Here is a 13,081-nt window from a genome sequence, read left to right as displayed (position 1 = left end):
GTTCCTGCGCGTGTGGCGCACACGAGATCATGTGGGAGGCGATCTGACGGCGCCCATTGAGAACAACCTGCACGGTGCTATCCATTACGGTCTCGCTCCTCCTCATTACCGCAGCCAGCCTCGAACCGGCGCTGCCCTCCTGGCAGCTCTCCCGCTGTGGAGCGCTGTTCTCTGTGCCAGGCAGGGCCAGTTCTCGCTGTCTCTGCATTCCCCGGCCTGTGTCACGGCGGGCCGCCGGACGGGAGGGACGGAAGGAGAGAAGGGAGGCTGGAGGGACGGGAGGCCGGAGGGGCGAGGGGCCGGAGCCCCTCAGCCTGGCACGCCCGGCCCGGGCGGAGCCTCAGGGCCGCTCCCGCCCCGCCCCCAGCGCCGGCGGCCCTCGCGCGGCCGGATTGGCGGGGAGCGCTGCCAATCACGCCGCGGGGCGGGGCGCGCGGCGGCCCCTTGGCGCTGAGGGGGCGCGCGGCTCCGGCCTCTGCCCGGGCCGATCCTGCCCCGGCGGCGCCTTTGCCGGCGGCCGCCCCGCTCCTTGTCGCTCTGTCCTGCCTCCCGCCGCGAGCAGCCGGGGCCTCCTCCATGCGGGAGAAGAGGAGGAGGAGGAGGAGGTGGGAGCTGCTCGGCCGTCCCCGGCGCCCGGCAAGTCGGAGCCGACCCGCCGCCGCGCCGCTCCTGCCGCATCTCCCCGCGGCGCGGAGCCGGCCCTGAGCTCTGCTCGCCGCGCCGGCCCCGGACCCCTCCTCATAGTCTTGCCCCCACCCTCCTCCTAGTCTTCCCAGACCCCTCCTCCTAGTCTTTCTCCTTTTTGTTTGTTGTTGTTGTTTTTTTTTTTTTTTCCCTTTTTAATTCTCCCCCTCCCCCTCTGGTTCTCACCCTGGCTGCGAGCAAAGCGTCTTCATGAGCGCAGAGGATGTCCGGAAAGCACTACAAGGGGCCTGAAGTCAGTTGTTGCATCAAATATTTCATCTTCGGCTTCAATGTCATTTTCTGGGTAAGTGGGGCCGGTTTCGTGTCTTCCTCTCCTTCCTCCTCTTCCCCGGTTGCCGCCGCTGCGGGCTGGGCACGGCCAGGAGCGGCAGGGACGAGTGACAGCCCGGCCTGATGGCATTTTAGATGGGGCACGGCTGCGGGGCCAGGGCTGCCGCCGCCTCCGACCCGACCGCCCCGGTCAGCCCTTCATTCCCCGGGCAAGTTGTGGTGCTGCATTCCTCCACCTCCCCAGGGTGCCGGTTCTCTTCCCTTCCGGCCCTCCTAATTGCTTTTGTTGTTAGTACGAAGCGGATTTCGTGCCTTCTTCCCACCTCGCCGTCTTTTCTTTTTTGCGTGTTCCCTCCTTCCTTCCCCCACCTCTGCTTTGTGGTGGGAGAGGAAGGGAGCAACCAGGCACCCAGGCCTGGAGAACGAATTGATCTGCATGCTTTCACGCTGCCATCCCTGTTCGATGCAAATAATAGAAAGAATCACAGCTCAGGTTTTCTGCACAGTGCTGTTTAATGATTTCACAATGATGAAGTTGTGTATGGTACAGGTTTATTATGATTAGCCGTTACCACATAGTAGTAGCAGCAATAATAGGATGGAGGAGGGGGAAAGGGATATTTCCACCCATACCTAAAGTGCAAGCCCCTAGGAGGCCTGTTTGGGTATTTGTTGGGATTCCCGGCTGCGCTGCTTGATCTGCCTGCACAGTATCTTGTTGCACCATTGCCCACCGGCTGTGGAGTAGGCAGAACTGTACAGTGAAATGTAACCTGCCTGTATCAGTACTTCCAGCATCTTCTCAGTGTGTTGGATTTGAAAGCGAAGCGGCTGTTTTTGGGTGCTCATGCCAAATTTAATAACTGGGGGGGAGGTGAGCGTTCTCACACACGTGTGAGTGGTGAGGTCTTCTCACTGCATAGAACGTTAAAGTCAGGTGAAGGCTCTTGCATGTACAGTTCCCCTTTTTATATGAGGTATTCCACAGAGCAATGAGAAACATGCACAAATCCAGCCTGACAGATTCACAGAACATACTGAGTTGGAAGGACCCATCAGGATCATTGAGTCCAGTTCTGGATCAAACCTAGATATGCTTTTGGATGTGTTTTTGAGGGCCTTTGGAAGCAGGTTGAATACATATTTGGTATAGGGGCTTGTTTGGACTTGAGAGGAGAATTGGGGAAAAAAGCCCCAACACCACTTTGAAGGTTATGGATGAAGGTAGGGAAGAACAGAGGAGAGAAACCTTTTGGGCAGTGCTGGGCTTCTGTTTGTCCCTTTGGGGAGAGCAGAGGTCGGCAGGTATCCATAGCTGACCTCAGGTCTGTGTTGCTGGGAAATAAACATATCTGAAGAAGATGTTTTGAAAGGATGGGAGTTTTGATGAAGTCCACTTTCATGCTGTATTACTTCTCTTAAACAAGAAGGTTTGCAGCCAGAGTGAAGCTGGCTGTGGCTTTATGGCAGTGTTTACTTGGCCCCAGACCGACCCCGGCAGATGAACGGTAGCGAGCTTTGTGGTATTTTTACCCTACAGAGCTGATGTGGTTGTACTCTTGGCTCAGGTTTCGGTGCTTGAGTTTGCCATGGTTCTTTGCCCTTGTCTGTTTCTTTGTTTTGATTCTGCTGGGCATATGTTGCTGTGAGCACGGATATTTTTCAGCAGGGAGCAAGTAATGTGAGGAACACTTGGGTGCTGTGTCCTTGGATTGAGAGAGGGAGATTATGGTGGAATATATAGAAGCATGTTAACTTGCTCTTTCAGACACTGTCAGTGTCTCAGAAGTTGTAAATCCTGTAATTTCCTTCACTGTATTCTCTGAAGGTGGATGTTTGGATGGTGCAAGTGGGGAAGTGGTTATGTTTGAGGCTTTCTGTAACCAGTGATTTTCTTACTCCTGTGTTCCTGAGGCCGATGCAGTGTAGCTTCTGCATGATGGCGAGTGTGCCTGTGTTGTGTACTGAATGGGCCACAGGCTTTCTACTGCTGGAATGCTGATCTGAGAGCCTGAAAAAATAGAATTGTGTATCACCCACTCTGCCTTTTGCTTGATGTGAGACCCTTGCTTGCAGATTTCCTCTTCTGCAAAACACTAATTGTCTCATTTGTGTTCCTGGCAAAACTTTTTGAAATTCATGAAGACCAAGCACTTAGAGAGTTTAGTCATTTCTTTAGAATATTGTAATCTCTTTATGAGAGAGCCTGCATTTATTACAACATCTCTCGTGACTTGGAGTGAAAGCATAGCCAGATATTCTTGTTGAATACATGTTAATATTATTTTTACTGAAGTAATAGCAAACTCCTCAATGACTGGGCCAGAAAAGCTGTAAATGAAAATTGCAAATTCAGTTGGCTGTTTACAGAAAGTGCTAATCAAAAATAGCCACTAACTTAGCCATTGTAAATAGACTGAAATGGTGAAGAGATCATCATCCTAACCCCTGACACTTTCCAGGGTCTTGCAAACAGGGAGCACACCTTGTTAGGCCTTCTATCTGAGTGTTCTTATATAGTGGTTTTAACACAACCTTTAAAAATGTTAATGTAAACAAAGAAAATACCTCTGTTCTGCATCATAAAAACAATGGACTAAAAATAAAGAGAACTGAGTTGGAAGAGTAATGATTTTGACAAGAAAATTGTCAGTGCTTTGAATAGCAGAATATTATAGATCTGCTGAAATTATGCAGGGAATGATTGTACTTGCTACTTAAACTGAAGTTATTACAAAGATCTGAGGCTTTAAATACCACAGAATAGGGGCAAAATAAATGGCCAGACCTTTTTGTCTCTTTTCTTTTGTGTTGGTTAGGTATTTAATGCCTTAAAAACCCCATCAGAATTACGAGGATAATGAATATGGAAAAATTGCACTCCAGTGCCAACTCCACTCCAAAAGTGTGTAGTTGTGACTAAAGGTGACAGAAGGTAGTTCTCAGGCTTGCACCAGCCCAGGTGACATATTCTTGCCTAAATATGTGTTTCATACTGTCGTAAAAGACAATATTATCTGCTGAGTCTATGCATAATTAATGTTCTAGATATATTTGCAGGCTGAATTTCTTGTGGCAGTTCGGTGTTAAAGTTGGTAAATACTCTGGCAATGTTTGTTCAGAGGAATTCATTTTGTGAGACTGCTGTGCTGGTGAGGAAAAGGAAAGCTTATTGGGCAGTCACCGCAGTGAGATTTAGGGACAAAGAGCTGCCAGGCACAGATGCACCCACATCTGAAGCTGGAAGGAGGTGCAGTGTTTCCCTTGCCGTGCTGCCCGTGGAGCTCACACACGCACACATATACACACGCACACATATACACACGTGCACACACACATGCACACACGTACGCACATACACATGTACACACACGCACGTACACACACGTACACACGTACGCACACACACATGTACACACACGCACACACGTACACACGCACACATGTACACACACGCACGTACACACACGTACACGCACGCACATACACACACGCACACACGTACACACACGTACACACACGCGCACGCGCACACACACACACAGACACACCCAGACGCACACACGCGCACACACACACGCACACACACCCAGACGCACACTCACACACACACACCCACATGTGCTCTGGCTCCACTGCCGTGCTAAAGCACCACGTGCTCCGTGTGCCACCTTTCCCGGCTGGCAGCTGCTTCCTCATGAGCCCTTCTGCTCTTGTCTCGCTAGAGCATAAAGCTGTAGTATGAGGTGACAGAAACCTTTCCTGTCCTCCAAGCAGGCAAACAAACGATGCCTCCTTCCCCCTCGGCTTTCACGCAGAATGATAACAAAGGTATGGTGCAAAAGGTCAAAGTAGGCCACCCTGCTTCACAAAAGGCAAGAAGTAGTTCCCTCTCTTTCCCCCTTACTTTGGGCAGACAGTTTTAGTCCGACTTTTAGTTCCAAGAGGTGTTTTTAGGTGTTCTCTCTGCTTTTTTATGCTTGATGGAAACCATGGGATGTATACTATTGTTAAGGTTTAACTTTCAATCCACACTTGATTCCACTGACCCTAGTCTAATTGAAAGATGTATAAAAAGCACTGACACCTCAGAAACTTTTACTTTAGCTGGTGATTCACTCAAGTTTGAGCTATGCTGCAATTATGATGCATCAGCATATTACGAATCATAACTTGTGTTTTAATTTGCTTGGCATCTGCTGTATTTGATGGCAGCCATATGGGAATCTAGATAGTCTTCTGAATCACAGAAAGGTAGCAGAAAGAAAATAAGGTTATGTAAGTGTATTACAGGAAAAATATTGGACAAGTGCACTGACCTTTAAAGGACAACCGATAGATTGCTTATTAAATTCTGTACATTGTTGGTAGTTTGTTTTTCAAAGGGGGAGAGGATAATTCTCTGATGTCAGCTGGTTTTCAGATATGCACAAGGAAGTTTTGATTTTATAATTTTTCCCTTGCCACAGTGTTTAAAAAAAACTCCAAACAAATCAATGTGAAGCTTGTTCCGTGCAGCTTGGAAATGCATTCTGTAGCATTTGATCTTTAAAAATTTGCATTGGGAAGATGTCCTTGCAGTGGAAGTGGAAGCATTGTGTTCATTTCCCTCCCCTCCCCCTTTTACGATCAAATGACTTTTTTATTTTACATTTCTTCATAGCACAGATGAAGCACAGCTAAGCATTCCACCAGTGGTCTTGCCAGAAACAGAATAATTCTTGTTTTGGGCAAATCCTCCACTGGTTTGTAACAGTGAAAGGCGGGGGTGTATATATTGATGAAATAGATGCATTATTGTGAGGTTGGCGTTCTTGAATTCCTCAGTGTCTCTTTCAGCAGATGCAGCCTCAGTCTTTCAAATGCATATAAAAATTTGGTAACTGCTGTCTTTGGGGGACTTGCTTCAGATCTGTTGAGGTCATTCATAGAATAAAAATTTTCCTTGCCTTGTGTTCCCTCACAACTTTGTGATAGGCTGTATCATTGGTAATATAAAAAGAAATAGCTGAGGAACTGGGGAGAAACTATGCCTTTCTCCTAAATACTTGTTTTACCAGAATTGGGTGTTTATAAATGTGCTACTGTTTTAAGTTATTTGATGTTTTTAGTTTCTAAAAGATCGAATAAGCATAACTAGGACTAGAGAAAACCCATTGTGATTGTGTGGCTTCTCCTGTTTGATGTCAATGAGCTTCAAGAGCATATTATTGGAACTATCACGTGCAGCTTATATACTTTCCTTCTGAGTAAAAGATGAATTTGGTGAAATATTTGCCAGTCTTTCACCTTGATTGAATTGTCACAGTACATTTTTTCTGGTGGCACGTCTATCTCAAAGTATGAAGAGTCAATTTTGAATTTTCAATGTGTCAGTCAGAGAAGAGCTGATCCATGTGAATGGCACCCAGAGCACACCCACAGAATACTTGTGCCAGTGAAACATCTTATGGATATTTGTGTGTGTGAAAAGAAGCTAGCACTGGTCCTAATCCCATTGCCCTTGTTGCATGTGGATGATATTTCCATAATAAAGACAATAAATTAATGTTCTGCAACACTGAATTTGAAGGTGGATGTGCTACCTTGATTGTGATGAGGCAGCCTTTGCACTGTGAACTTTTTGGTGTATTAGGTATGTACATATTCAGCTGCAGTGTAAGATGCAATAGGTGTGTAGGGAAGGCATGAGCTGTTCTAGGGAAGAAAGGCTTTCTTTTTCCAGATGGGAACCCAGAAGGCATGTTCTTGTAAACAAACAAAAAAGTAACATATAAGGTGCAGTTGATGTAGGATAATTTTCAGATTGAAAATGTTGGGAGAGAATGTTTTTTGAAGGGGGTTGGTGGAGTTCAGGAGTTTTTTTGTTTGGGTTTTTTTGTTTGTTTGTTGTTTTGCGTGGAAAGTAGTAAGAAGAAAAATGTAAGTAACTTTTCTATCTTCTGCAGTGGACAGGAGTTTGAAAGTATGTATGTAATCTGTTACTTAAGAATGCTTTCTTAAACCTAATTCTATAGATTACAATAATCCTGATGTACTTCTTAGTGAAGTTTAATTTGTTCTTTATTCCTCAGACTCTCTAAGATGCAAGTTAATGATTTGTAGATGATGAGAAACTTGAGCTTACAGTTAGTGAAATATCATTTCCTTTTCTTTTGAGTCCCGTTCCAGAAATAGACATTTTGAAGTCTATGATGAAAAAGAAATATAACCTGATTTTGACACCAGGGCTGCTACAAGTTATAAATTTGGAGCAAGAAGCTGATGTGTTAAGTGCTCAGGCTGAATACTTCAACAGTTCATATTCCATTAACCAAAAGCAATAACCTGTGAAGATTTGCTATGGGTGTTTAGAATATAATGTTTTGCGTTCAGTTAAAACTGGAGGTGAGAGAAAACATTTTGACCCAAAAAATCACTTGACCTAATTCTACCAGTTAGGAAATTCTGGTCTTTAACTGTAGTTCTGTAGGAGAGCCTTGTTTTGCCCAAAGTACGCAGCATGCTTCTCAAATGCATAGCTGGTAGCCTGTCAGCAGGACTGGAATTGTTTTATTGATGCAGACAGGAGAGCAAGGAGCTGAACAGCTCATGGAGTAACCCAGCTCTGTTAGAGGTGACCCAGAAGTCACTGTCAACATCAGCCATAAAAGTATCTTCCAATATGGTACTGTTCTAAAGTTTTTCATATCTGACTTCTCCAGTTGCTTGAATTTTATAGGGACTTTGTACTCATGTACAATTTGTCTGTTTCTGATTAAAAATTAGAAAATATTGTTACAATGCAGTAAAGAATTAAAACAAAAAAAAAATGTATCCAATTTTTAATGAATGTACTGAATTGTACTTCATGACAGTTTTAAGGTGCAAAATCCAGCAATGCATTAGGCCTTAAATCAGTAAAGAATGATCAGTTTCTGTTTTGTTGTACTGTCACATGAATTTGGGAAACATCCTTTTTTTTTTTTTTTTTTTTTTTTTGATTATGCTGCTGCTCCTGCCTCAGAATATCCTATCTTGTGATGCAGAGCTCCAAAGAACACTTGCTGGGTGAAACTCCTGAAAGGGTTTACAGTTTTTCACATACTTTGAGTTAGATGCACAGGAGAAATACTGACAAGATGTTGTCAAGAGGTCAGAACAACAAAAAACTTCATTGGCAACTTCAGAGAAATCAGAGAGCTTTGGCAAAATTTTAGAGCAGCATTCACTGAACATTAGACACTTCACAAAGCATTGACTTAGCCCATTCAACTTAGCAATCCCAAGCTCATCTGATTTTAGGTTGCTCAAAACTCTGAGAAGAGAGAGTTGGAAGAAGGAAGAGAGAAAGAAAAGATACAGAAAAGAACAAGTATGGTTACCTTTCCTAGTTCCTGCTGTGTTCAGCTGAGAGAAATTCCAAGAGGAGATAGGGTCAAGACCTGTGCTTGCCTCATGCTTCAGTTTAGTACTCTTTGGCTTTCCTGGGCCCTTCTCCCAGGTGGGACTTGAGGTCACCTGTCCCCTGTGGGGCTGGGCTGGGGTGTGGGCCCTGCCTGTGGTGTGGCAGGCAGTGGTGACCGCTGTGTGCCTGGGGTACAGGCCCAGAGGGGCACGTGTGTGTGCAGAGCAGGGCATTGCCTCTCCAGAGCAAAGCCTGACCTACCTGTTCTCCTGCACACGCACCCAAAATACTTTGAGGCTGCAGTCCTTCCAGTCTCTCACATGTGGTTCTCTGTGAATGCAGATTTTCCCTGATTTCAGCAGTATTTTGTGCAGGTGTAAGGGGTGGTGTGGGTGGATGTCACTGTTGGCACAGGGCTCGGTGTGGCTGCTTCTGTAACATACACAGAGATCTAGAGCACTTCAGCCTTCTCCGTATGCTGGCATTTAAAAATGTCACTGGCACACTGAGCCTTGCAGTCAGGGGTGCTTGATTTGGTATCAAACTCTGACTCACTGTGATCTCACATAACCTCCAGATGGCCTGACTCGCAGAGACGCTAAAAACAGTCAGATCCCACTTCTATGGCTTTATAAACTAAATGAGGCTGTAGCAGTATTTATCTTAATACACATCAGTCTCTACATCAGATCCTTCAACTAATGTTTCAGCTTTCCAGTCACTTTCCTCTGGACAGCATTTAGAATAAGTATTTCATCACACACACAGGATCTTATGAATGAACTGTCAATTTTCCACAGAACTGGGAAAAATCAATATGCCTCTTCAAGGCCTTGAAAATCCCTCTGCTCCTCCTGAAGACTCTGTTACATCAAGTCATATTGAAAACCATTTCAAGCAATGTTCCTGATGTGTGGTGACAGAAGAACTTTTTTCCTTTTGCAGCAAAGCAAGGAAATATTATGAAAACACTTTATGTATCTATTCTGTACCTGTTGCCTCCTGGTTTTCCCAACAGCAAAACTTCTTACAGGGAAAAACAACCAAAGAATTATAGGAACTTTTGCTTAAATGGCTTCTCTTTTTCCTCCTCAATAAGCAAGTAACATTATTTCTAAAAGTGTTTAGTTCTTCTTTGTGGTATTGAATTTTAAAAAAGCATTAAAAGAAGACTAGGTATCTTTAGATATGTACAATGTTTTTGGTTCATAGAGGCTTCTGTTTTGCTCACTTGATCAACATGATATTGATGAGTTATAACCTGAGTATGTCTGCTGCCATTACTCTGGTAGGCTGTTCTTAGAGGGCACTGAGTATGAAATAAGTGGTACTGCAAGGATGCTGGCAGGAACTCGGCCTGTGGGGTGTTTCCTGGTGTTTGTGGATTACACTTGATGAGAGTCCCTTGGCTGGATAAAATAACAATTATTTTTGTTGATTTAGGGGCTAATCTTACCTGGCATGGAGCATTAGTTTGTGTCAGGATTTTCTCTGTGTTGGGAGGCAGGTTCTCTCGGTTGAGCCCTGGTGCCCCAAGCAAGGGAGCAGCAGCGCTGTGTGTGGGGTGGCACCCCAAGCAGATCCACCTGGTGCCTGCATTTTGGCCAGGCCTGCACCACAGGTTGTCCTTGTTGGATACCTTTGCTTTGCTTACCCATGTAGGGCATAAACTTACCCTTGTGAGGCTGGGTCTGTGTGCTTCTCTCTCACTGAACTGCATCTCTTCTGCTACCTTCTGTTTTCCAGTGTGCTGTGGTTTAAAACTCTTGTGATTTAAAAAGCTTGAAGGGAGTTCCCTCCATGTGCTGTACATGGGTTCTATGTAGGAGCAGGCACACTGAGGAAAAGGGTTCCCAGCTACTGGCAAGGGTTTTGTTGCTTAGTGCTGGGCTTCAGTTAACTGTGTCACCTTGTGGAAGATGTCTCTGCAGTGCCATGTGACTGGAGTGCTTCACACTGGGGCACAGAATTTGGAAATGGTGACATTTCAAAGCAGTGGGTCCCCACAGGTAACGACAAGGGTTGCCAAGTAACCCCAGGCACCTCTCAGCTCAGAGAAGTGTTGTACTGTGCACAGAGCAAGAGTTTCAGATTTTTTTCATTTTAATTTTTGACATTTAAATATAAAACCAGAAAGATTCCCTGTTACCTGTAAAATACAGCATTTTGTAGAAATTGTCTTCCTGAATGCCAGTTCACATAGGTCTATGTCTAAAGGAATATGTGTGAATTCAGTCAGTCCAACATTAATTAAATCTATAATTAAAATAATTAAAAAAGAAGAGGTAAGACTTGTAAAATTAAAATTTCTATTTTCCAAGAAATTATCCAATTAATTTCTTGATGAAAATTCATCCATCTGGCTTGTGAAGAAAAATAAAAAATACAGATATAAAATAAATAGGATTGCAATTAAAAATAACGAAGGTCCAGTTTTTAATGAATATTTCTTGATATCACAAGCATTCCCTTGTTTCTTTTTCATTCTGTGGCCATTAAGGGGGCATGTGAACTGCTGCCTAGCTCAATTTCTTTTTTCATCTCTGAATGCCTAGGAGGACGTGTTTCTGTTGCAGGGCCACTTCCCACTTTGGTTGTAGGAACCGTTCAGGGTTGGTTTCCATGTGGGGCCTTGCAGATTGTGGTATCAAAATGAGAGCAGAGGCGGAGACAGCTGAGGCTGGCACAGGGCTGCAGAGCCCAAAGTGTCACTGCAGCTTCAGTGGGCTGGCAGCAGTCAGTTACCAGATCAGGCTGAGAACTTTCCCTTCGGGTCAGTTTCTATTGATTTGCTGCTTGGCTCCAAGGATGAAGTGTGGGAGGATGGTAGGACCGGCTTCTCCTTTCCCTGCATGGATCAAGGCAAAGTGATTGTACAAGCGTGGCCTGTTTCACCTCTAAGTAAAGTGGTTTGGAGTCTGGAGTGTGCAGAGATGTAAGACATGGTGCTGGGGCAAGAGTTACCCACTCCAGTGAGCACTGCCATGTAGATGCTGCCCCTCTGGTGCTCTTTGATCTTCACTGGTTTTGGGGGAGTTGTAGTGGTTATCTGTTTACTCCTGTTTGCTCAGTGATGTTAGAAAAACAAAAAGCAGTGATTGTCTTCCAAGGTTATTGTAATGCGAACTTCATTTGAACTTAAATGAACAGTTGCATCATTTACCTCTCTGATTTCTGTTCCTTCCCATAAAGGTTATTCCAAACACTGTGCCACTCCCTCTAATAGTGCTAAACCTTCCTTGGAGTGGCCTGCTAGATGGGAAATGACCTCTCTGAGATAGTTTGTCGTGATTATCCATTCCCAAGTAGTGTTCCTTTGTTCCTTTCTGGTGGCTTGTTTCATACAAAGGGTTTGTATGCATTTAGTGCATTTTTTACATATATGCATATATAACACTATGCCTGCATATATATATATATACACACTCATATAAATACATAATAAATACATACACAAAATAACACAGTACTTAAAAAATAATTCTGATTTGCTAGAGCAGAAGTTTATTAATTTATGTACCTAAAAGCAGGACTTGGGGAGGCTGGAAATCCATCTAACTGCTGTTGCATGCAGAGGAGGACTTTTGCTTCCTCTGACTGTGTTCTGCTGCTCTGCTCCTGCTGGGAGCTCTGGCATGGTCACAAGGAGTGTTCCCACTTCAGCTCTGTGGGGCTGGGTGTGGTTTGAAAACATTGCTTTCTTTCTGTATTCTTTGTTTTGAAGATAGGCAGAACCACTGCCTGGGTGTCTGAAGGTTTGTGGTGATATTTGAATCAATGTTTTATTCTGCAGAAACTTTTTTTATGCAGATAAGTGTGTGTTTGACTCGGGAACGTGAGGCCATTACATATTTACATGGTTTATATCCTTGTTGGCTTCTGCTTTCCTACATTTTTCCTAAACCTCTCTCATACCTGTGGGAGAGGAAGCAGCTCCCGAGCGGATGCAGCTAATAACTTTGCATGTTAAAGAAAATCAGTTCAAATCCTGATGAGACTGACACCCAAGGGTTTGTGCCACTGTGGCAGGTGAATGAGTTGTGACTCCCATTTTACCATTTTAGTTGCTTGCTTTGAATACTCTTCTCTGCCCCATAGATTCATGATCCTATCAGCTGTCCTGCAGTGGGGCTGACCTCTGACAGAGGGAAAAGGGCAGCTGTGAGGTGCAGTAGCTTTTCTTCTTCAACTTTCCCATCCCAGAAATAGGGTTGTGTGTAGGATTTCTAGTGAGCTCTCTATCATGTGGTATTTCATATATTGTTTTGGATGTCATGCCTTTTAAATGACAGTGATGAAGTTCTCCACTTACTTGTGGTTTTTATGTCAATAGCAGCTCACTACTGCCTAGAGAATTTACCATGCCGCTTGTAAATATCCTATTTTTGTTGGTTTTGCCCTCCTTTCAATTTGTGCTCTACTCCAGCTTGCAGAGGCTGTTCTCTCTGTTCCATTCTCTGAGGAAGCCCTTTCTCTGGCTCTCTGTGTATCTCTGTATGTTCTTACACCTGGAGTAGGTAGCTCACAGGAGCCTCTGTCACTGTCCCGCTGTGAGAGAGGAGAGATAGTTTGTAGACTCTTTTACTGGAGTCCAGTCATATGACTGCAGGAAAGGGGGCAGAAGTAAAACCCCAGCACTGGCTGGTTTTTGTACCATTTTGTAAGGTTCTTGTTCCTGTTTGACCTTTGTTCCATAAACATGTGTGCCCCTTTCAGGGT

At 44.6% G+C, this 13,081-nt stretch overlaps 1 protein-coding gene across 1 annotated transcript in view; it reads left to right on the top strand.

Annotated features, from left to right (window-relative positions):
* The first annotated feature begins 400 nt into the window (after positions 1 to 400).
* TSPAN5 (tetraspanin 5) overlaps positions 401 to 13,081 on the top strand; it is an 83,181-nt gene continuing 70,500 nt past the window's right edge. Inside the window, exon 1 of the mRNA XM_005484619.4 lies at positions 401 to 988. Within this exon, the coding sequence (XP_005484676.1) occupies positions 908 to 988 (81 nt within the window). The 5' untranslated portion in view covers positions 401 to 907. The remainder of the gene's footprint in view (positions 989 to 13,081) is intronic.

This window comes from Zonotrichia albicollis, chromosome 5, assembly GCF_047830755.1.
Source record: "Zonotrichia albicollis isolate bZonAlb1 chromosome 5, bZonAlb1.hap1, whole genome shotgun sequence".
NCBI classification, from domain to species: Eukaryota; Metazoa; Chordata; class Aves; order Passeriformes; family Passerellidae; genus Zonotrichia; species Zonotrichia albicollis.
This window is presented reverse-complemented; position numbering and strand designations above follow the sequence as displayed.